Here is a 19,115-nt window from a genome sequence, read left to right on the forward strand (position 1 = left end):
CGGGCTGGCCAAGAGATCGCCAGGCAAAGCTTGGAGGGCTTGGATGGGCTTGGAGAGCTTGTCTCGTCGACCTTCCACCTCCCCCGTCACTCTGGATGTCGAGGTTCCGTCTGTCGCATGCTGGATATATTAAGGGCCCACAGATTTCCGGATCTCACCACCATCTGTTCCTGGTTCTGCGGCCACTTTCTACTTTGCCTGAAGTCGGATGATTCCACCTCTCCACGCGCCTGGTCACTGGAACTCCACTTTCATATGGGTTAGGGTTGGACATGGCAGTGAGGAAGACAACAGGTGTTATTGACGTTTATTACTCCATAAACAGAGAAAGCACTGCTGGGGCCGCCAAATCGGGCGGAAAGTGTCGCCATTTTAGCAGGCACAAGCCGTGCGGGGAGTCCAGCGACAAATGGTCGCGGGGCAGGTACTATATACCTGCGCTGGTCCCCGCGCCTGGATCCCCCGCACGTGCCAACAGACAGGGCCCTGTTTTGGTCCCCCCCTCTCTCTCGTCTCGGGCTGTTGACCCGCAAGCTAAACCACCTTCGAACTTGCTTCCCTAACCGTCAAAATATCGTCGTTTGCCATGGCGACGCTGTGCCTCTAATACCCCACCGTCGGGGCAACGTCCTGCCTAGGTTCGCTTTTCTTCAAGTAGCATCTTTAACTCCCCACATCAAAGGTGTGGAGAGGCGGCCAATTGTGGGCATCAACGCAAAGATAACTCGTGAGCCCGCATTTACGACTCGCAACTGCGGGACTTCCTCTAGGAGACGTGAGCACAAGAGCTTGGAACTGTGAATAGCCTAGCATACTTGGCCCTGTGAGGTTGCATACACCATCACTCACCAGCCCTATTGGCCTCACAAGCTGCGCCTAGCTACAGGGGTCTTTTTCAGCTGCTGAGGCCTCACCGCACGCAAATCCCCCAAAGATGTTGCGCTGTCCCACCTCGCCAGTGATGGCAATCCATCGCCGTCCCGACTCATCGATTGGAGAAGTCATCTCGCTGATACCATCATATCGCCCAACAAGGACAAGGTGGCCTCTCGGTGAAGATGGCGCCTAGTTTGTTTGGGAAAGTGAAATCCAAGGGCAGAAAGTGGTTGCAGGCCGCTCCCCGGGAATCCTCGACTCCTTCACCACAAACACTTTTGCCAACATCATCTCGGCCTGCATCCCAACTAGCTACTCGACCGACATCTCAGCCAACGTCTTCTCCACCTACCTCGACGGATACCTATACCTCATCGCTGCCGAGCCTACAAGAGCGACTTTGGAATGAGGCCTACGATGGGGTCAAAGCGAGCGAGCCCAAACTGGTCGGGGCGTACGAGAAGATCTTATCAACTGAACTGCATGGAAACGACCCAAGCTCTGTTACTCCCGAATCAACAGACAACGAGATAGGAGAGACCCCGGGGACACGAAGCGGCCAAATGCAACAGCTGGTTCAGGCTGGACTGGATCGGACGCAGAAGCAAGCGTCCATCAAGCGAGGCATCGACGAAGGCTTGCAAGCAGTGCAAGAAGTCAGGAGAGTAGTAGACAAGGCGGTGCATGCCGCTCCCGAAGCCGCCGTCGCCTGGGTCGGCGTCTGCCTCGGACTAGAGGTGTGTGTGATCAGCTTTTCCAACTGAAGAGAGAACGGTGGATGATCCCATGCTGACAGTCGATAGATCCTTTCGAACCCCGTAACCGAGGCACGCGACAACCGCAAAGGCATCGTCTACGTCCTGTTGAGAATAGAGTGGTACTGGAACTTGGTGTCCCTGCTTCTCGACGAGAACAAGGCCGAGCAATCTTCTGCGGGACTGCGAGCCCAACTGGAGAAGCATGTCGTACAGCTCTACGAGAAACTCCTCGCGTATCAGATCAAAAGTGTCTGCCTCTACCACCGCAACTGGGCAGCCGTCATCGGAAGGGATCTGTGGAAACTCGATGACTGGGCTGGCCAGCTCAACGAGATCAAGGAAGCCGAGGCTGCCGTGCAAAGAGACATGGATCAATACAACAGCGAGGACAGCAAGATACAGCTTCGGAAACTCATCGACGTCGCAGGTGCTCTAGAGAAGCAACAGGAGAAAAGGCACCAGGACGACGGGGACAAGCAATGCCTGAGAGACCTGCGCGAGACTGACCCTCGCGACGACAAGACGCGCATCGAAGACACGAAGGGCGGCCTGCTTAGGGACTCGTACCGCTGGATTCTTGACCACGCCGACTTCCAGCGATTTCGCGACGATCCGCAGAGCCGGCTGCTTTGGATCAAGGGTGACCCTGGTAAAGGCAAGACCATGCTCCTATGCGGCATCATCGACGAGCTAAAGAAGGGACCCAACTGTCTCTTGTCCTATTTCTTCTGTCAGGCCACTGAGGCTCAACTGAGCAATGCGGCGTCTGTGCTACGTGGCCTCATCTACCTCCTCATCCTCCAGCAACCATCGCTTATTTCGCACGTCCGGTCAAAGCACGATGTTGCGGGCGAGAAACTCTTCCAGGGCATCAATGTCTGGGTGTCTCTGGTTGAGATATTCACGGACATGCTGAAGGACCCGACCTTGAAAGACGCAGTCTTGATTATTGACGCCCTTGACGAATGCACTACCGATCGGCCTAAGCTTCTTGATTTCATCATTCAATCGTTGACGATATCTTCATCCCGGGTCAAGTGGATCGTGTCTAGTCGCAACTGGCAGGACATTGAGGAGAAACTCGGCCGTATAGAACAGAAGGTCAGGCTTCAGCTCGAGCTAAACCAAGACTCCATCTCTAAGGCTGTCGACACATATATTAAGTGCAAGGTGGAGGAGCTGGCTGGTCTTAAGAACTACGATAAGAAAACAAGGGACGCCGTTAAGAACCACTTAACCTCCAATGCTGACGGCACCTTTCTCTGGGTGGCCTTGGTTTGTAAAGAGCTCGCAGACCCCAAGGCCCGAAAGCGGCATACGCTCTCTAGGTTGCAGTCTTTCCCCCCTGGGCTGGATTCTCTATATGGCCGAATGATAGAGCATATCCGTGATTCGGAGGATGCTGACCTTTGCAAGGAGGTTCTGGCTATTGCCTCGGTAGTGTATCGACCTGTCACCTTGGATGAACTGAAGGTTCTTGCTGAGTCACTTGAGGATATTGACCCGGACGACCTGAAAGACATTATTGGCTCCTGTGGCTCTTTCTTGACCCTTCGGGAGAGCGTTGTTTACTTTGTGCATCAGTCGGCGAAGGATTACCTACTCAGCAAGGCATCCTGCCACATCTTGCCTTCTGGCACCGCGCACCAGCACCATACCCTTTTCTCAAGGTCGCTAGCGGCTCTGTCAGAGGCCCTGCGACGCGATATTTACGGCCTAAGCACCCCGGGATTCTCCATCGATCAGGTCTCGCTGCCCAATCCCGACCCATTGTCTTTGATCCGATATTCATGCATCTATTGGGTCGATCATCTCGTCGACTCCAATCCCACAAGCAGCCATAAGGATCTTCAGGATAGCAGCGTTATTCATGGATTCATCCAAAAGAAATACCTGTACTGGCTAGAATCTCTCAGCCTCTTACGCAGCATGTCGGAGGGCGTCCAGGCGGTGTACAAACTCGAGGCTTTGGTGGTGAGTTAATGTGGGCATACATCAGAGACGACCTAACATGTTTATAGAGAAACACGCGATCACAAAAACTGGCAGAACTACTTCGAGACGCGCGCCGGTTTATCCTTTCTCACAAACGGCCGATCGAGATTGCTCCATTGCAGACCTATGCGTCGGCACTCGTGTTCAGCCCCGAACGCAGCCTCATTAGAGAACTCTTCAAGAAGGAAGAGCCAAATTGGATGATACTGAAACCAAGAATTGAAGCGGATTGGAACGCCTGCGTGCAGACGCTCGAGGGCCATGGCGGTTCGGTGAGCTCGGTGGTGTTCTCGGCGGATGGCCAGCGTCTCGCGTCGGGCTCGGACGACAGTACGGTCAAGATCTGGGATGCGGCCACGGGCGCGTGCGTGCAGACGCTCGAGGGCCATGGCGGTTGGGTGAGCTCGGTGGTGTTCTCGGCGGATGGCCAGCGTCTCGCGTCGGGCTCGGACGACAATACGGTCAAGATCTGGGATGCGGCCACGGGCGAGTGCGTGCAGACGCTCGAGGGCCATGGCGGTTGGGTGAGGTCGGTGGTGTTCTCGGCGGATGGCCAGCGTCTCGCGTCGGGCTCGGACGACAATACGGTCAAGATCTGGGATGCGGCCACGGGCGAGTGCGTGCAGACGCTCGAGGGCCATGGCGGTTCGGTGAGGTCGGTGGTGTTCTCGGCGGATGGCCAGCGTCTCGCGTCGGGCTCGGACGACAATACGGTCAAGATCTGGGATGCGGCCACGGGCGAGTGCGTGCAGACGCTCGAGGGCCATGGCGATTGGGTGAGGTCGGTGGTGTTCTCGGCGGATGGCCAGCGTCTCGCGTCGGGCTCGGACGACAATACGGTCAAGATCTGGGATGCGGCCACGGGCGAGTGCGTGCAGACGCTCGAGGGCCATGGCGGTTCGGTGAGGTCGGTGGTGTTCTCGGCGGATGGCCAGCGTCTCGCGTCGGGCTCGGACGACAATACGGTCAAGATCTGGGATGCGGCCACGGGCGAGTGCGTGCAGACGCTCGAGGGCCATGGCGATTGGGTGAGGTCGGTGGTGTTCTCGGCGGATGGCCAGCGTCTCGTGTCGGGCTCGGACGACAATACGGTCAAGATCTGGGATGCGGCCACGGGCGCGTGCGTGCAGACGCTCGAGGGCCATGGCGGTTGGGTGAGGTCGGTGGTGTTCTCGGCGGATGGCCAGCGTCTCGCGTCGGGCTCGGACGACAATACGGTCAAGATCTGGGATGCGGCCACGGGCGAGTGCGTGCAGACGCTCGAGGGCCATGGCGGTTGGGTGAGCTCGGTGGTGTTCTCGGCGGATGGCCAGCGTCTCGCGTCGGGCTCGGGCGACAGTACGGTCAAGATCTGGGATACGGCCACGGGCGCGTGCGTGCAGACGCTCGAGGGCCATGGCGGTTGGGTGAGCTCGGTGGTGTTCTCGGCGGATGGCCAGCGTCTCGCGTCGGGCTCGGGCGACAATACGGTCAAGATCTGGGATGCGGCCACGGGCGAGTGCGTGCAGACGCTCGAGGGCCATGGCGGTTGGGTGAGGTCGGTGGTGTTCTCGGCGGATGGCCAGCGTCTCGCGTCGGGCTCGGACGACAGTACGGTCAAGATCTGGGATGCGGCCACGGGCGAGTGCGTGCAGACGCTCGACTTTGGGAGAATATTATTTCGTCTTTCATTCGATCCAACGACAAACTCTCTCCTCTCTACGGACATTGGACTTCTAAACCTGGATCACCCGGCTCTACAGTCTGCCATTGATGATCAGTCCACTGCAATAACCTTACGGGGTGTTCGCCATTCTGGCTGGGGTATAAACACCGACGGTGTATGGATTGTTAAAGATGGAAAGGAGATGCTTTGGCTACCTCCGGACTATCGAGTGGAGATATCCGCTGTTGTCGGATCAACGGTCGCTATAGGGTGTCGTTCAGGTCGTGTACTAGTGATGAAGTTCTCTTAGAGCGGAGGCAGGCATAATTATCTTTTTGGTCACAAGCAGCCCTTTTTCAGTTCTCAGTAGTGACCTACGAAATTGGTTCTGTTTAATTTGGAAGCAGGAATCCCGGCCAGCAACCATTTCCTACCTTGGCTGGCTAGCCCTGTATTTATCGAGCTTCAGATGTGCTATTAGAAAAAGCCAGCATCATTTCTTTCTCTTTAATTTCCTTTTAACTTTGTTCTCGGAGGGTCGTAGGGGCCGAGCAAAATTTATAGTAGAGTGAACTGCGGCGTTCTTGCCTTCCAGACCTAACGAGAACTGTCTAGTACCAGGAATCATGTGATCCACGGCCCCTTCACATCGAAAAGCACTGGCCATTCTGTAGATGGAGTTTCTGTTTGTTTGCTTCATGCTTTCTTTTGAGATAGAGGCCGGTGGCTGCAGAAAGATACATCTTGCATGTCGATGGCCCTTGTTTTCTGGCTGTCCGGGGCTCCTCTTTCGGTCGCAAGTGGAGGCCGGCTCGGCCATCGAATGTGCCCACAATTCCCGATGGCCGATTGTGACCTTCGAGTCCTTGCCTGACATGCTTAGAGTGACTTTTATCCACTATTACGTCGACAGACATTCCATTTAGCTAATTCTCTATTTTACATCAAGACTAATGCGACAGCAGAAAGGCCTTACTTGGCTCTTATTAGATAGTTCTGGTTGCTCAACCATGGCAAAAAGCTCAGAGAGTTCGTGGCCAGACCCACATGACCGCTATACGGGTTTCTGCCTCGGTGCGAGTTCCAAGGCGCCCGGCACTCCCGGCTTTCGGTCCCGCTCCGGCTCGCTGTTGACCACAATCGACCCCTCACGTGCTGCACGATTAGCAAGCTACTCGTTAAGCGGCACCAACGGACAAGCAAGTGCCATCCACCCGGGGTTAAATAAGCAGTGCATAACCCGCTGCGAAATGCTATCCCTAAGGAAGCGTTCCTACGCGAGCATTGGCAAATGTTCAAGCTGAACGATAAAACAAGGCTACTATTCATATCTTAACATTGAATTATCTAACTCTCTTCCCGAAAACTGTTGAGTTGAGCTGCCATACTTGACCGGCTTAACCCCTGAGTTTGGTCGAGTACCGGACTTGGATCGTGCCCTGAGAACAGTGCGGAAGGGCGTGCTGGATAGCGGCCCAATAATCGCCATCTTGTTTCATCCTGCGCACAGTTTCATCCTCTTCTGGCGTCCATCTTGCGCCGGGCGATTTTGCAACTGAAGGCAAAGTCTTAGACGGCCTTCTGCGCTTCTTTGGGTTCGACACAGATCTGCCAGCATGCGGCTGACATAAATCGGAGTTCCAGTCAAACTGTAATTGAAATGTCGCCTTGCCGCCCTCAGTGATGCGTTTGAGAAAAACGTCTCCGAGAGGCCATTCCTCGAACCAAGCAAGAATCATGTTAGCCTCGGACGGAGCTGGTGTTGCTTGTGGCGGTGTTGGGCTATCAATAACGCGTCCAGACGTTCGGGTCCCGCTCGGCAACTGTGCGGCATGTGTTGTCGATCGTCTTTGGCGAGAGCTCCGAGAGCCCCGAGAACTAGCGGCGGTACTATGGACTGAGACTTTGCGGCGCTTGCGACCTTGGTGTACACCATCGGCGTCATCGTCTTCCGAGCCAGAATCCTCACTGTCCGCGAGTGAAGGAGAGTTCTCATCTTGGTAGTGAGATTCTGACCCATCAAGGCCGTCCTCACTCTCTGAAAACTCACTATCTGCATAACCGTCCTTGGACTGCATCGCTTTATGTATTTGCAAGGATATACGACGGGAAGACGAGGAGACGGGGACGGGGAAGATACTAGGGCTTCAGATGGCGATTCGAATCCAGCCTTCGCGACCTCGAACTCGGCATCTCTGGACGCGCAGCTAGCATCACCCAAGCCTTGTGCTTGATGCGGTTCGGCCGACGGCCTTGCGGGAGATGGGATGTGGGCTTCAGATATAGCATTGTCGTGCAAAGTGTCGGCGGATGCTTCGCTTGCCTCGAGTGACGCTTGGGTCACCTCGACGGGGCTGATAGTCCGCGGAGAGTGTGTGCATATCGAGGGGGAATCCGGATGCCATTGGGCGTTACGACAAGCGCCATAGTCAGAGACCGTATCGACCGTCATGTTGTTCCGTTCACTGACTGGCAGGGGTCGAAGCTCTTGCCCGTCCGCCGCAACCGGGTATGGCTGGCTTTCAGGGCTAGTAGGAGGGGTTGCGAAATTGATATCTTGGGAGGCGGACGCATCTCCAGTGAGTACGTGACTCATCTTGCAAGAGTTCTGGCTCGATTCGGCCTCAGCGAGGTGAGAAACTTGAGTCTCCCTCAGCCAAGCCGGGGCGGCTTCCGCTTGAGCTGAGGATACTGTTGGCACAGTGACCACGCAAGTGGCAGCCTCTGGTTCAGTTGCGCCATATTAGATGCCGGTGAGATCTAGGCATCGGTTGTCAAAACCTTCCACCTAAACGGAGCACCACAACGTCGAAGACCTACCCAGATAATCGGGGGTGCTGGCATGTGTTGCGCAAGATTGCGTTGCAGAGTGTGGAAAGGAAAAGAGATAAGGGGTTTGGTGTTCGCAGTACAGCCAGGTGAAGATGGGCGGGCATTGTCCGGCTTATATGGTCGCTGCTGAAGCATGCGGCAACATGAGTCGTAACCGCTTGCGGGCGCCCAGCTCGATGTCTCCAGGCGTCTCCCGGCTGCCTCCTTGTGTTCTCCAAGATGGTGATGAATCGGATGGAGGCAGACACGTAACTGCTTCTCCTTCGTCCTAACCAGCTCACTGCCGGGCCACACGAAGGCAGCTATGCTGAACACATGATGCCGCCCTCGACTCAGCTTGCCGCACATCGTCAGGGATTCGCGCCACTCATTGGCAACGCAGAGTCCTCGGGGAGATACCAAATGAGGCAGGTCTTCATGCCTGTTGGGCTGTTCACGCACGACACGCCATTTCCAGTCGGTCACAGCATCGGATAGAAAGTTCCCGGCAGCACTAGCTCTTCCGTCGGACCGTGATGGAGCTCAACACCGCGCCTGCGCATGTTGGCCGCCCACAGCCACGAACTTGTTGAGCCATTCAGAGGACGGGAGAGCACCAGATGCCGTCACAAACGCCTCATGAACCCGCAGCAGTGAGACAAACGGGGTTGACATGTGTGCAACAACAACAACCCGCTAAAATGCGCCCGTCCGCATCCCCGTCCCCTCGTCCCCCAACCATCCTTCTCAGTTCGCTAGCTTGCTCTCGATTTTGAAGCCGCTGAGCCATTGCGAGCGGCGCCGGGCCAAGGGATCGTTCCCCCAAGCGGCAGGAAGTCTCGGCAACCCCTGAGCAGAGAAATGTTGACTCGGACCCCGCCAAGCGAGTTGTGACCTCACTCTTCGTCCAGATCTGGGGACCAATCGGGGGGCAAGACTGTGTCGGAAGCCTCCATAGGCACCCGCGCCAGTTACAGGAGGTGGGCCTGAGATAGCACCATCCACTATCATGCTTTCAGGGGCTAAGAGGGGATTGATAAGCGACTACGGCATTTCTGCCATTGGCTGGGTGCTGTTGGAGGCCTCACGGAGACAGGCATCGCCGTGAGATGCTCTGCTGCGTGGGAAGCATCCTAGCGCTGTGAGGCAGTCCGGCGGGGAGAAAGGCCTCTGGGCTGTAAGTCGCTGTTAGACTCCATGAGAAGAGGGCAGAAAGGAAAGCCATACGAGCCGCAGAGTAGGAAGAAAAAACAGAGGATATGATGACCATGAGTGGTAAATGTTCTTATGCCGTCTAAGACCTGGCTCTCGGGACGAGAGCAGGTGTCGCCTTGATCGATCGATTCCCGTAGAGCTTCATCTTACTGCAGGACGATGACGCGGCAGGATGGGGAAGGGGGCTGGGGCTGAGTGAACTGATGGCCACCGAAGAGTCAAAACGGTGGATGCAAAGGGGCCGAGGATGGAAGGAAGCAGAAGTCAAAGATACATGTTCACAGGGGCCGAGGAGGTCGCCGTCTTATATAGAGAAGAGCCACGTGACGCACGGTCAGTTTGGTGCGCGGCGAGCGTACCTTGCCCGAATGGGCGGTGCCGCTAAACCGGAGGCAGCAGCAGCTAGTCCGCAATTACAAACAAAAAAAATGGGCATCGGTACAAGCAGCGCTTAAACTCCATTCAGAGCACCACCATGCCGACTTTTCCTGTCGCTTCCTTTTTCCATTTTCTGTCTCCTTTTCCTTGAACCTCTCTTCCGAAAGTCAGATAACACAACCCAACACCGCAACTCCATACTCCTCACAGACCGAACTCCTACACCAAACTCAAGATACCGTTCAGACAGTCTTCAACAATCATCTTTGACTTAACAACAATCATCTTTCTCTTCGTCGATGAACTTGGCCGACAGAGACGGCGAAAAGACGGCGCACATCTGGGTCTTGATGATCATCTCCCATGGCCGGTACCTTACCTTACGAGGCAGAATTGGGAGTCGGAGTGGGCTGCGCCACGGGGCCGCGACAGGCGGGGAATCTAGCCGCGGTGGAGGGTGATGACGGAGAGATGTTGGGGACATATGGGCCCACGCCGTGGTTTGGCAAGTGCAGCGGTGGCAGACGGGTGGTGGACGCTTTGCTGGGAGTTGGTAAGGAATCATTGTCGATGGTCTTGACGCTGACTGTATCACCAATAGGTCCCGAACCAGGGCAATAGTAGCGGTATCGAGGGGAGACCGCGGAGGGGGCAACGGGAGCTGAACTTTTATAAGTCACGCTCGGGACAGATGACGCCGCCGGTTGCTGGGGTGCCGGTGGGTCGAACCTCTTCCCGTCGGTGCTGAACAAACCTGGGCAGCGGATCTCGATGTTGCCGCCTGTGTTGATGCGGAACTCGCACGAGAGGTAATCATAGCCGCCAACTCGATTAACGGGCAGGATGAAAGGGATCGGCGCGTCAAATTTGCTGCTCTTCCAAGTCCATTTCGTAGGCGTCTTTTCGACCATGTTGTGCTTGTGTTGGCGGGCAATGGCCACAATGCAAGGGAACTCCTTCTTATTATCCCACTCGGTGTACTTTGTTTCCATGATGGGATGGCATAGCTCTGGCAGGTAGGTCCCGGGCACCCAGAATTGATAGCGCTGGATCACGGCGTGCATGAAGTCTCGCTTGTATATGAAGTTGCGGTCGTTGGCTTCCTCATAAAACCAGTTTCTGTACTGGTTCCAGATTTCCAAGTCCTTCGTGAACCGGTCGTCAAGGTTTTTGTTTTCCACCATGGGAGCGGTCTCGCGTTTTTCCTCCTTAGCCCACCGAGCAACGGCCCAGTTCCAGACAGCTTGTTGATATCTCTGCGAGGATTTCACCCTGCTCAACTTGGCGGCCTCTTCGGCGCCCGGTGCGCTCGAGGCAGTCGAGGACGGGGGTGTAACGGATGGACTGCTGGGCTTAATAAATGCCATGGGCAAGTCCACTTGTATAAAACCGCTCACCAAATCGTGGTCGTACGTCCTGGTTGCTGGTTTGAACGGGGAAGGGAAAGGTATAACATGAGGTCCAAAAGGAATCGGCAATATCACGATTTTGTTCTTCTTCTTCTTCCTCCTCTCAAAAGGCACGAGTTCGCCATCCTTGTAGACTTGCTCGTTGATTCTTTCGCGTCGGGGGTTAGGTACCCTCTGAGAATATGGCGGCCCCGGGAGGACGGCGTCGCGTCTGCCGAGAACAGCCTGGAGGTTTACTTGATGCACTGGCTCAGGGGTCGGTACGGCTGCCGAGGACTTGCTCTCGTGGTGCGTGTGTCCCCAGAAGGTAACAAGTTGCCCTGTGATCGCAAAGAAACCAACCCAGCTCAAACAGAGAGCGGCGAGGCAGAGACAACACAATGTCCTGCCGGCCCCGCGTCTCCTCTGTGCCCAAGGTGGGGGGTGTTGGGGGTCGTCGGTGTTCATCGCAAGGTCTGACTTTGTGAAGTCCCGTCAAACGATTGACGGAAAGTCGTGGGCAGGAAGAGAAAAGACATTTCCCACCGCAAGGGGGAAATGTCGTTCTTCAGTCCGCTTGCTATTGTAGCACGAGGCCAGTGTTATCATCAGGTCGCGGCCCTATCAGTATTGGTATGCCTCCGGAGTCCGGATTGTAAACCTACCAGATAGAGATCCATCATGGGACACGATGCGGGGATGGGCGAGAGGGACTGGCTGAGGGCATGGGGCTCAGTTCGTGTGGAGACAAAGTCTGGCCAACTGCTGACTATTAGCTCCCAGCAGTTCAAGTCGTGGCGGCGCTCAACACTACCTAGCCGCTTCTCCTTGATATCAAAGGGGCCGGACATCACGTTATCCACCATTGTCAACTGCGGCGCCGGGCAGCACGTCCGGCACAGATACGAAAAGCCACACAGATGGTAAATCTCTGGTAAATTTTCCCACAGTATGTACATCATAAAGTTTCAACGCCAAAACCCAACACACTAGCCCAACCAGACCGCTCCGCTGACCGACCTCGTAAAAAGATATGTGATGCAGAAGATATCCAACTTTCTCCAACACGAAAACAACCACATGCAACCTTAAACAACACCACCCAGTGATGCAATGGATTTCCCCCATTTGCCCCCCTCATTAACCCCCCACACAGCCCGTATTCAGAGCCCCGTCGTCACAAACAATTATCCTTTCCTCGCTGCACCTCTCAAAGCCTATCCAGCCATTTACCAAGGCTTGACCTTGCGCATGCTGCCCTCCTCTAACAGAGCCTTGTGCATGTCGAAGCTGTTGAAGAGCAGGTGAGGCTCGTGGCCCATACCCTTACGCAGGCACTCAAACTCGGCCTTCTCGAAGTAAGCCTTGAGGATAGGCTTGTACACATCGTGGGCGCACTTGTCAATGATCACGCGGGCTCTCTCGCGGGGAGCCAGACCGCGAACGTCGGCAAGACCAGCTTCGGTAACCACAATGTCCAAGTCGTGCTCAGTCTGATCAATGTGAGTGCACATGGGGACAATGCACGAGACACCGTGGGGGTCCGTCTTGGAGGGACGAGTCGAGGGAGTATGCATGATGGAGTACTTGGCGTTTCTCAAGAAATCAGCCGAGCCACCGAGACCGTTGAGCATGCGGGAACCCATGACGCAGGTCGAGTTGGCGTGAGCGTAAATGTCAACCTCGACGGGGGTGTTCATGCCGATGACACCAAGGCGACGGATGATCTCGGGGGAGTTGGACACCTGCTGAGAGCGGAGGAGGAGCTTGTCCTTGTAGGACTCCCAGTTCTTGTAGAAGCGCTTGAAGCCGTCGGGGGAGAAGCGGACGGAGGTAGCGGTGGCGAAGTCGAGGCGGCCAGAGTCGAAAAGATCAAGGAAGGTATCCTGGATGACCTCGGTCCACACCTTGAGGTTGCGGAAGTTGGAGTTGTCTAGACCACCAATGACGGCATTGGCTATGTTGCCGATACCGGACTGGAGAGGAAGGAGGTTCTTGGGAAGACGGCCGTGCTTCACCTCGTGCTCAAAGAACTCAATCAAGTGGCCGGCAATCTGCTGCGAGCCCTCATCGGCAGGGGTGTTGGGGGAGGTCTGATCCTGGTAGTCGGACTCGACGATACCAACAACCTTCTCGGGGTCGATGGGGATCGAGTTGGTACCAATGCGGTCCTCGACCTGGGTGATCAGGTAGGGCTTGCGGCGGGGAGGAAGATCGGTCATGGTGATGTCGTGCAGGCCATCGAAGCTCGGGAGCGAGGTGTTGACCTCAATAATGATCTGAAACACAAGATGTCAGTTCGTTGCTAACCACGCCAGACCTTTACAGATGACTTACCTTGTCAGCCATCTGGATAAGCTCGGGAGTGGCACCGACGGAAGCACCGGGGACGATGCTGCCATCCTCCTTGATCTCAGAAGCCTCAACAACCGCCACATCGAGCTTGCCATTTGGCTTGTCCTTGGTATAGTAGCCATATACAAGGTCGACGGGGAACATGGACAGATGCTTGTCGAAGAAGTTGATGCGGCCCTCGTTGATGCCCTTGGCGATATCCTTGCCGACCTGGTGAGGAGACCGTCTCTCGATCATATCGAGGGCAGCCCAGCGGTTCTCGGTCTCGGCACCGGACGAGGCGCCGACGAAGAGGCTGTACTTGAGCTGTCCCTGGAGGTTGTTCTTCTCGACATGGTCGGCGAGGAAAACGGGAATCTTCCTGCGCAAGAGGGTCAGTATGTACGGCTAGTGCCCGGCGAAAGAAGTTTGACAGAGACATACTTGGGGTAGCCGACACCGGTGAAGCCAGACCAGCCAATGTAGGAGCCATTGGGGAAGTGGTGCAAGAGGTCTTCGGGCTGGCACAGCTTGTTGAGCATCGACGGGCGATGGACGCGCGCCTTGAGCGCAGCCGAAGCTACTCTGGACGCCATTTTGAGCAGTTGGGCTGTGTGAGAGAGAGAAAAAGACTGAAAACGACCGGGAAAAGAGAGTGGGGCTGCTCAGAGCGACGAAGCTGTCCGCAATGGCTGGCCGGTCAGGGCAGTTCTGACGTGATGGTGATGAGGCGGGTTGTGGTGAAGGAGGTGGCAGTCGGACACAGAAAGACGACCGAAGGAAGAAAAGAGAACAGAGAAAAGCCGCAGGAAAATCACCAGAGATGCAGAGCAGAATTAGTTCCCTCGACACAAACTCGCGCAGACAGGAGGAGCGGCAGTCTGCCCACTTTAATTACTCTACATCATCAGTTGCCCAACAGGTTCATCCCGGTTCAGGGTCTCCATGCCGCGCTGTCTGGGCGGGCCGCCGGCGGGCGCGGAAGCCTTCAAAACTCGAGAGCCCCGCATCTCATCCCATTCACCTCTCTCACTTGCCACCTCTCTCCCATCCTTCCAAAACTGCCATTGATTCCGTGTTCTGATTGTTGGAAGCAGTGGAGCCGGCTCATTTCTCTCAAATAATCGAATTGTTCTTTTTCCTCATCTGTTTGCTCAAGACTGCCACTTTTGCAAACAGCCCCCCATCTTTTCCTCTAGATCTGCTCCTCTGTGATGTCATCGGGGGAACGGAGGGGGATGACCAATCAGGAAGCAGCAAACGGGCGCGGCAGGCATTCAGCGCCCAGACACAGCAGCCCAGCACCGGTCTCTGCGGGCGCTTCCGTCTGTCCTTGGGATCCCAGAGCTCCGTTGAGCCGCAGCCAGGGTATTAAGCTCGGCTATGCCCCGGCTTGACTCAGCGAACAAGCAACCCCCAATGTATTATTCCAGAGGGAATATCCACGATGATATCCGAGACAACCGCCTGAATACTTCTCCGACCTCTGATTGACTGTCGAGTCCTCGCGCCCACGGCTATTTGCGTCGCCCTCAGCGGAAAGAAGGAGGCCGCTCCCGGCAGTGTGTTGCGCCAGGCTCAAACCGGCATCGAGCCACGCCATCGTCGAGAGAAGAGCTCCACCCTATGGTGCGGCCCACCGGCCCCCGTGGGCGCACCTGTCGATGTGTCCCCAGCGATAGGCGTTGTGCATGGTAGAGACGGTGCAAAGGTGGACAGAAAAGGCATCAAGATGGATCATTTTGATGATGAACAGGGCCACTTCCCCATGGGCAAGCAAATCTGAAAATCTGGGGTTGAAGACCATTTTACGAACGGTAACCTGGCTGTGCCTGACACCGCTGACCCCCACGACGGGAGCCATGGATGCGCTAATTCTGGAAGCTGCCGGAGTCGGGACACCGGGCTTCCAGACTAACTCTCGCCACGAGGGTAGTCGCCGGTCACCGGTGGTTTGGTCTACTTGGCGGGCCCGTCAACCGGCCATGACGTCTTGCCGGCTGCTCCGGAGCTTTGGGTTGTTCGGAGTGCCGAGGGGCCGGGTTGTACAAGGCGACACCGCCGTGTGACTGCTATGCTTTATGGCTGCAAAGATTACACATGGATATTATTTCCCGAGCCTTGGGGCTGTCCTTGCTACGTGCAGCCATCAATCGAGGAAAGCATATTATGACGCTTACTATCGCGGTGCGCTGAAGGACCTTGTTCCAGTTTGCGATCTGGTCGAGATACCTTATATAGGCTGTTGGTGGTATGGACTTGTTGCACATCTTGGTCCATTTGCCCAGGACAATTATCGCTGTTGGGTGAGGGTTACGCCCGAGTCGACAGTATCACCGCGGTCTCTCGTCAAAACAGTGATACCAATCGCAGCCCTGCCACCCACCGCCCAACATTCCAGCTTGTTTACGAGGTGTAACATCGCATCCATGTATTCCGTATCACACCTGGTGGTTGGATCCATCTACAGGGCGTTTGTATGCTCGTCTGGTTGGCTACTGTTCGAATCCGAAGTTCAGTGGACGGAGGGTCGATGTATCGCGGGGTAGGAATGGCTCGTTGTCAGGTTGCGGGCGCAGTGAGGTAGGTAGATTCGAGATAGGGATAGGGGCCGGGAGCGATAACGATCATGATGGAGGCACTGGGAGGCTAGAGCGGTCGGAAGTCGGGAGTTAAGATAGCTCGTTTGGTGGGAGTCGGTGGACGGCACTTGGGCGTGTCAGTCGAGGGAACGTTACATGACGCGTGAAGCAACGCGTCTGATTGGTCAGACTCGAGGACGGCCCTACCCCACACCGCCCACAATTTGAACGGTTTTATGCGGCGGGGATTTGGCTCCCGCAATCTTGGCTTCAAAAAGAGCGGGGAGGGACGCCTGGGCATCTGTGCTCTTGCGGCGCTTCCCCGCCACTTCTCGGCTCCTTCCTAAACAGAACGTCCTACCATCGATCAATCATCCAATTGTTCAACGTCTTTTGCTCAGCGTCCACAAGCCTTGCCATGTCCATTCGGTCCGGTCTGTGATCCTGCCCTGTCGCTCCCATCTGCAAGCACACGAGCATCATCTACCACCATGTGATGCTCTCAAGAGGGACTGATATCTATTCAATGGGGGAGAGATAGACAATCATGACATCCTGGAATGAAGCACCTTGACGCCACGGTCTGCTCATGGCGCGTCGGTACTACCTAGCCTACACATCACAGACCTTTCAGCTCAACACCACAGCCCAGTCATACGTAGCAAGGATGGAAGCTGGTCGTTGCAGAGCATCTCAGCTGTCCATCAGGCAGTTGCTTCCAGGACTTGGGGATCTACCTACCAGACAGTCCAGAGCATCCTTCTGCAACCACACCGCAAAAACAGGAGCAAAACAGTAGTAGTAATTGCTCGCACACAAACAAGCGCTCTTGCAGCGTCGTATCCATTGACACAGCTACACCTGACCTTGCCAACGAAAATTCCAAGTACCAGCCAGAACTCTTGGTCCCAATCTCAATCTACCTGTCATGGGCCTCTCCCACGGGAGTATTCAAAAATACTTTAATTCCCTGTGTCCTCCCGGCCCCCGCCGTCTTGGTTAATCTTCTGCCGTGTAACACCCTACCTATCACCTACCATCTCCCTCCCTCCCTTGGATCGACAACAATTGTCGATCTTTTCCGACTTTTTTTCTTTTTCGCGACCTCCTCTTCCTGAAGATTCATCTTCACGTGTCGCCTCTCTCACAACCGGAACGACCGACCGACCCAAGATTGTGAACGATTACTTCTATCGACATTTCAGAACAGAACAAAGTTTGGTTTCCTCGAAATATTGACAACAAATGGCGGAGGAAAAGCAAGAAATCCGGCAGACCGTCGAGGCGCCTGCCGTCCGACCAAGCACACCTACCGGCACCATCCACCGACCTTCGGGATGGATGTACAAAGGTTTCCGTCTGGGCAAGTCGGAAGTGTGGTTCGCGTCGCCCATCGTCCAGCTCCTGATGGTAGCCATGGTTTGCTTCCTGTGCCCCGGCATGTTCAACGCTCTCACCGGTCTCGGTGCCGCCGGGCAGGTTGATCCAGGCGCGCAAAACGACGCCAACACGGCCCTCTATTCTACCTTTGCCGTGGTCGCCTTCTTCTCGGGCACCGTCACCAACATCTTTGGAGTGAAACCAACACTGGCTTTTGGGGCCCTCGGATACTGCATCTACTCTGCCAGCTTTTTAAGCTACAATCACAACCAGAACCGCGGATTCGTCGTCTTTGCGGGAGCGTTCCTCGGCATCTGCGCCGGTCTGCTGTGGACCGCCCAGGGAACCATCATGATGAGCTATCCATCCGAAGACAAGAAGGGGCGGTACATATCCTGGTTCTGGATCATCTTCAATCTCGGAGCCGTCATCGGGTCGCTGGTGCCGCTCGGCCAAAATATCGATGCGATAGGCGCCACCGCGGTCAACGACGGGACCTACATCGGCTTCATTGTGCTCATGCTCATCGGCGCTGCTCTCGCCCTTTTGCTCTGCAATGCCAGGAGCGTCATTCGCCACGACGGCAGCAAGGTCATCTTGATGAAGAACCCCAGCTGGAAGACAGAGATCAAGGGATTGGTCGAGACTATCACCCTTGCACCCTGGGTCATCCTGCTGTTCCCCATGTTTTTCGCCTCCAACATCTTCTACACCTATCAGCTCAACGACATGAACCTCCAATTCAACACGCGTGCCCGGACGCTCAACGGTTTGCTGTACTGGACCAGTCAGATTATTGGAGCCTCCATTTTTGGCTACGCTCTTGATATCACCAGGTTCCGTCGGTCGGTGCGCGCCAAGGCGAGCTTGGTTGTGTTATTCAGCTTGACATTTGTCATTTGGGGCGGTGGCTGGGCCTGGCAGAAACAGCAAGTCCCTCGAGAAATTCTGGAGGATGAAAGCTTGGAGCATAGAAGAATTGACTGGCAAGATGGTGGAGAGAAGTACATCGGACCCATGTTTTTGTTCATGTTTTATGGGTTTTACGATGCCGCGTGGCAGACTTGCATTTACTGGTACGTTGTTGGGTCCAATGGACTGTCGAACATGATGTTGACATTCTGGCAACAGGTATATGGGTGCTCTCAGCAACTCTGGTCGCAAAGCTGCCAATCTCGCTGGTTTCTACAAGGGAATTCAGTCTGCCGGTGCGGCCGTCTTTTGGCGGTTGGACGGGCTGAAGACACCGTTCAATACCATCTTTGGGGTCACCGTGAGTTCCTCGGCTATCACTTTATCTTGTGTAGTTATGGCTTGCTGACACGTCGCCTTTAGTGGGGTCTGCTTGCTGCCGCGCTGCTGTTCGCCGCGCCTGTTATCTGGCTCAAGGTGAAAGACACCGTGACCGCCGAAGAAGACTTGAAGTTTAGCGATGAGACTATTGCGGATATTAGGGCTACAACAGACGCCAGCAGGGAGGTTGCGTGAGTCGATGTCTTGATGAGGTGTTTTCTTGTTGATTTGGTGGAGCGGGCGTTGTACTTGGGTACTTCTGGTGTCACCTTTATGTATGGAAAGGTTATGGCTATTGAAAGGGTGACTGGTTTCCCTTGGCTATTGTGCACTAGAGATTCCCATGGGTTTGTTGGGATATAGCTTTGTTGGCAATGATACCAATACATCTGAATGATTTACTCCTGTCCATGGTGCGTGAGGAGAGAACCCTTCGGGCCTCTTCAACTCGAATGATTTC

General features: G+C 55.3%; 6 protein-coding genes across 6 annotated transcripts; 2 read left to right on the top strand and 4 right to left on the bottom strand.

The window, feature by feature from the left end:
* Positions 1 to 1,058: 1,058 nt before the first annotated feature.
* NWD1 (NACHT and WD40-domain containing NOD-like receptor 1) lies at positions 1,059 to 3,617 on the top strand (the record flags this gene model as incomplete). The annotated part of the gene is made up of 2 exons (XM_062911551.1): positions 1,059 to 1,613; positions 1,680 to 3,617. 2 exons carry the CDS (start codon positions 1,059 to 1,061, stop codon positions 3,615 to 3,617), a joined length of 2,493 nt encoding a protein of 830 aa, XP_062767611.1.
* Positions 3,618 to 6,671: 3,054 nt separating this feature from the next.
* On the bottom strand, positions 6,672 to 7,352 carry QC763_310925 (uncharacterized protein; the record flags this gene model as incomplete). The annotated part of the gene is made up of 1 exon (XM_062911550.1): positions 6,672 to 7,352. The coding sequence occupies one exon, from the start codon at positions 7,350 to 7,352 to the stop codon at positions 6,672 to 6,674; it is 681 nt and encodes a 226-aa protein (XP_062767612.1).
* Positions 7,353 to 10,058: 2,706 nt separating this feature from the next.
* QC763_310920 (uncharacterized protein) lies at positions 10,059 to 11,534 on the bottom strand (the record flags this gene model as incomplete). The annotated part of the gene is made up of 1 exon (XM_062911549.1): positions 10,059 to 11,534. The coding sequence occupies one exon, from the start codon at positions 11,532 to 11,534 to the stop codon at positions 10,059 to 10,061; it is 1,476 nt and encodes a 491-aa protein (XP_062767613.1).
* A 5-nt stretch (positions 11,535 to 11,539) lies between these two features.
* On the bottom strand, positions 11,540 to 12,028 carry QC763_0059500 (uncharacterized protein; the record flags this gene model as incomplete). Its single annotated transcript, XM_062905832.1, has 2 exons — positions 11,540 to 11,646; positions 11,732 to 12,028. 2 exons carry the CDS (start codon positions 12,026 to 12,028, stop codon positions 11,635 to 11,637), a joined length of 309 nt encoding a protein of 102 aa, XP_062767614.1. The 3' UTR covers positions 11,540 to 11,634.
* QC763_310900 (uncharacterized protein) lies at positions 11,996 to 19,064 on the top strand. Its single transcript, XM_062911547.1, has 4 exons — positions 11,996 to 12,015; positions 12,098 to 18,438; positions 18,494 to 18,635; positions 18,698 to 19,064. The coding sequence occupies exons 2-4, from the start codon at positions 17,228 to 17,230 to the stop codon at positions 18,848 to 18,850; spliced, it is 1,506 nt and encodes a 501-aa protein (XP_062767615.1). The 5' UTR covers positions 11,996 to 12,015; positions 12,098 to 17,227; the 3' UTR covers positions 18,851 to 19,064.
* ACH1 (acetyl-CoA hydrolase) lies at positions 12,296 to 16,362 on the bottom strand (the record flags this gene model as incomplete). The annotated part of the gene is made up of 3 exons (XM_062911548.1): positions 13,845 to 16,362; positions 13,404 to 13,782; positions 12,296 to 13,345 (listed from the first exon to the last, which is right to left on the bottom strand). The coding sequence occupies exons 1-3, from the start codon at positions 13,994 to 13,996 to the stop codon at positions 12,296 to 12,298; spliced, it is 1,581 nt and encodes a 526-aa protein (XP_062767616.1). The 5' UTR covers positions 13,997 to 16,362.
* Positions 19,065 to 19,115: the final 51 nt, after the last annotated feature.

This window comes from Podospora pseudopauciseta, chromosome 3 (genome assembly GCF_035222475.1).
Source record: "Podospora pseudopauciseta strain CBS 411.78 chromosome 3, whole genome shotgun sequence".
In the NCBI taxonomy this organism is placed as follows: domain Eukaryota; kingdom Fungi; phylum Ascomycota; class Sordariomycetes; order Sordariales; family Podosporaceae; genus Podospora; species Podospora pseudopauciseta.